This window comes from Melozone crissalis, unplaced genomic scaffold (assembly GCF_028551555.1).
Source record: "Melozone crissalis strain CALT ecotype California unplaced genomic scaffold, PUWL_Pcris_2 ptg000007l_1, whole genome shotgun sequence".
NCBI classification, from domain to species: domain Eukaryota; kingdom Metazoa; phylum Chordata; class Aves; order Passeriformes; family Passerellidae; genus Melozone; species Melozone crissalis.
The window spans coordinates 21,787,634-21,791,211 of NW_026535785.1; the positions used below are offsets into that span (position 1 = coordinate 21,787,634).

Below are 3,578 nucleotides of genomic sequence, written 5' to 3' on the forward strand. Positions count from 1 at the left end.
CCTACAGCAACACCAGGGCCACCAGGGCAGCGGGGCAGGGCCATGGCAGCACCACTGGCAACACCAAGTGCTGTTGCCGCTGGGGACAGCGGCTGGGCCAGCACTGATCTGCCCCCAGCTCTGCACACAGACATTGCTGCTGCAGCTCCGGAGAAGGCTACAAAAGGGCATCTCTGTAGAAAACTTTGCTGGGAGAGCCTTAGTTCCTTTAATACCAGCAGGAGCGCAGCCCCTCATTGAAAGAGTCTGTGGTCACAGGGAATGTGGAGAGAAACAAAATGAGAAACGGCACTCAGAATATTTCTTGGTGAACAATATGGAAAAGCTAAAACAAAAGGGAAAAAGCTCATAATCAATCCAACAAGAAGTATCAAAAATGACTTTTATTACAAGTGACTTTCAGAAATTGGCCAGCAGTTTAATGTTTCTGAAACCATCCCGTCATCACTGTCCACACTGCAGCCCTGAGCTCCTGGTTCCTCAGGCTGTAGATGAGGGGGTTCAGGGCTGGAGGCACCACTGAGTACAGAACTGACAGAGCCACATCCAGGGATGGGGAGGACATGCAGAGGGGCTTCAGATGAGCAAATATGATAGTGCTGAGGAACAGGGAAAACACAGCCAGGTGAGGGAGGCAAGTGGAAAAGGCTTTGTGCCGTCCCTGCTCAGAGGGGATCCTCAGCACAGCCCTGAAGATCTGCACATAGGAGAAAACAATGAACACAAAACAACCAAATGCTAAACAGGCACTCACTACAAGAAGCCCAAATTGCCTGAGGTAGGATTTGGAGCAGGAGAGCTTGAGGATCTGTGGGATTTCACAGAAGAACTGGCCCAGGGCATTGCCCTGGCACAGGGGAAGGGAAAATGTATTGGTCGTGTGCATGAGAGCATTGACAAAGCCACTGGCCCAGGCAGCTGCTGCCATGTGGGCACAAGCTCTGCTGCCCAGGAGGATCCCGTAGTGCAGGGGTTTGCAGATGGACACGTAGCGGTTGTAGCACATGATGGTAAGGAGGGAAAGCTCTGATCCAAGGAAGAAGAAATTCAGAAGAACCTGTGCTGCACATCCTATGTAGGAGATGGTGCTGGTGTCCCAGAGGGAATTGTGCATGGCTTTGGGGACAGTGGTGCAGATGGAGCCCAGGTCGCTGAGGGCCAGGTTGAGCAGGAAGAAGAACATGGGCGTGTGCAGGTGGCGGCCACAGGCTACGGCGCTGATGATGAGGCCGATGCCCAGGAGGGCAGCCAGGGAGATGCCCAGCAAGAGGCAGAAGTGCAGGAGCTGAAGCTGCCGTGTGTCTGCCAATACCAGCAGGAGGAAGTGCCTGATGGAGCTGCTGTTGGACATTTACTGGGGTTGGACATGGAGACCTGGTCATGGAGAAAAGTCAGTGACAGATTAGGAGAAACCTCTTCCAGAAAAATCAAAGCCATTTCTCAGGGACCCTTCTCTTGTAACCCTCTGACACCCTTTAAATTTTTAGCGGATTTTCCTTCAGTTCCAAGTGTGGAGCCCTGGCTGGTGCTGGCTGTGTGGGACATCAGGTTCAGGGCAACTACAGACAGGCTTTTTATGATTCAGCCTTGCTGTGCAGATGTGGGGGGAGGACAGAGACTTTTTCTCCTGTTCCACTCTGAAACCTTGTTAATACAGAAGGCCCTGTCAGCATCTGCACACCCACTGCCAGAGAGCAGGAATGGTAAAGTCTATTTAAATATTCTAGAGTTTTTACAAATCCTCTTCCCTCTCTCCTGCTGACTATTTTTGGATGATAGAAACTCTCACCATTTCTGCTGCCCTCAGGGAGAACAGACTGAGTTCTCTGAGGCAAGGTGGTGAGTGGAGAGTGAGAGGAGGAGGTCTGTCTCCCTGTCCTGTTCCAGGATTCTCTGGGCTTTCACCATTCTCAGACAGAGGATAATCACCCTCCCATGTTTCCTTTAAAAACAATTCCAACACTGCTGAGAGCAGATGGATCCCCCACACTCCACCGAATGTCCATCCCCTTCTCAAGGTCTCAGCCCCACATTTGTACCCAAGGACACACAGGGCTCATTTCACCAACCCAACAGCATTTTCCCATTCTAGAACTTCTATCTCTCACCCTGGGGATTTCAGATAACACAGAGATGTTACAGCACAGGTTTGCATTCTGGAGGGAAGCTCAAAACAGGAAGGAAATCTCAGAGAGATTTCAAAGTGTCCTTATGATGGCATTGGATGAAGGGAGATGCAGCTCCTTCCCTGGCTGCACTGACAGCATTGCCCAGGGCCGGGCACTGGGGACAGCGTCACCTTGAGCCAGCTGTGCCCCCTCCAGAGCCCCCAGTGCTGGGCAGCTGCTCCCAGCCCTGTGCTCTCCAGAGGGAACTGGGCCCAGGGCTGCAGAGCTGCCCCACAGCTCTGCTGCAGCTCTGCCTGCACAGAAGGGGCTGCACGCCTTGAAGCCCCGGCCCTGAGGGCAGAGGCTTGGCTGGGGCACAGGAAGGAGGGGGCTTGTTCAGAGGGAGGGGCTGCACTGGAGGGGATCCTCTGGGCATCTCTAAACTCTCCCTGCCACAGCATTGCTGGGATTTGTTTTCTCTCCTTCCCTGATCTTCTCTCTGCTTCCTGGAGATTTTCCTCCTGCAGGTGTTTCCCTGTTCCTGATCTCTCCCTGCCAGCACTCACAGACCCCAATTCTCTGTGCACTCTCCCTGGCCCTACAGAACCCTGCCTGTTTGCAGGGCACTGGCTGGGGGCAGGTTCTGTTTGCAGCTTGGAGAAAGGACAGTTTAGGCTAAGTCTGATGGCTCCAGCAAAGGTGATGCTGGTGCTGTCCATGGGCAGAGTGGTGGAAAGCCCATTAGAGATGTCCTACTGATCACTAAAACTAACAGTTTGAATGTCTCAGTTTGAATGTCTTTGTCAAAATTCATAATAAATAATTCATAATCAACCTTTAATATTTATCTCCTCTTCCCTGCCATTGTCCAAAAGTAGGAAACTGAATATAAAATCTTAGGCAATTTCCTCATTTTTATCAAAATCCTTACCTTGGAAATAGTCTACGACTGATCAGAGTCCCTCAGCATGTCAGATCTTCATGAGCATTTCAACTCCTCTCCGCCAGATATACTCAGAGTTGTACTCACAGGGTCTGTAGGCATTGGGATGCTCCAGCTTTAGGAGATGGCTCCAGGAGCTGCAGCTGCATTGTCCTGCAGCCAGAGGTTCCTGTGCCAAGGGCAGGCAGTGATTCTGCCCCAGGCACTTCTCAGCACCTTCCCAGCCCTGACTGATTGAAGCTCTCTGTGCCTCTGTGCTGTGCCCGGGGTGGCTGCAGGCAGTGTCCCAACCCTGCTGGGCTGGCAGAAGAGCTGCTCATCAAGAGAAATGTGCTTTTGAAGCTCTTCCTGGTTACCAGGCCTCCTGGCACAGCCCCAGCCAGGCTGGGCACTGTCAGCCCCTTGTCCTGCCCTCAGCATACCCCCCTAGCCCACATCCCAGTGACCTCAAGGATCTGCTGGAAGGAGTCGCTGGGGAGCCTTGCTCAGGAATGGCCCTGGGAGCTCCTTAACGCTCCCTGCAGAGA

The 3,578-nt window shown here is 52.6% G+C and overlaps 1 protein-coding gene across 1 annotated transcript; it reads right to left on the reverse strand.

Moving 5' to 3' along the window:
• Positions 1-418: 418 nt before the first annotated feature.
• LOC128950981 (olfactory receptor 14C36-like) lies at positions 419-1,351 on the reverse strand. The gene has a single exon (XM_054296103.1). It carries the CDS (start codon positions 1,349-1,351, stop codon positions 419-421), a length of 933 nt encoding a protein of 310 aa, XP_054152078.1.
• Positions 1,352-3,578: the final 2,227 nt, after the last annotated feature.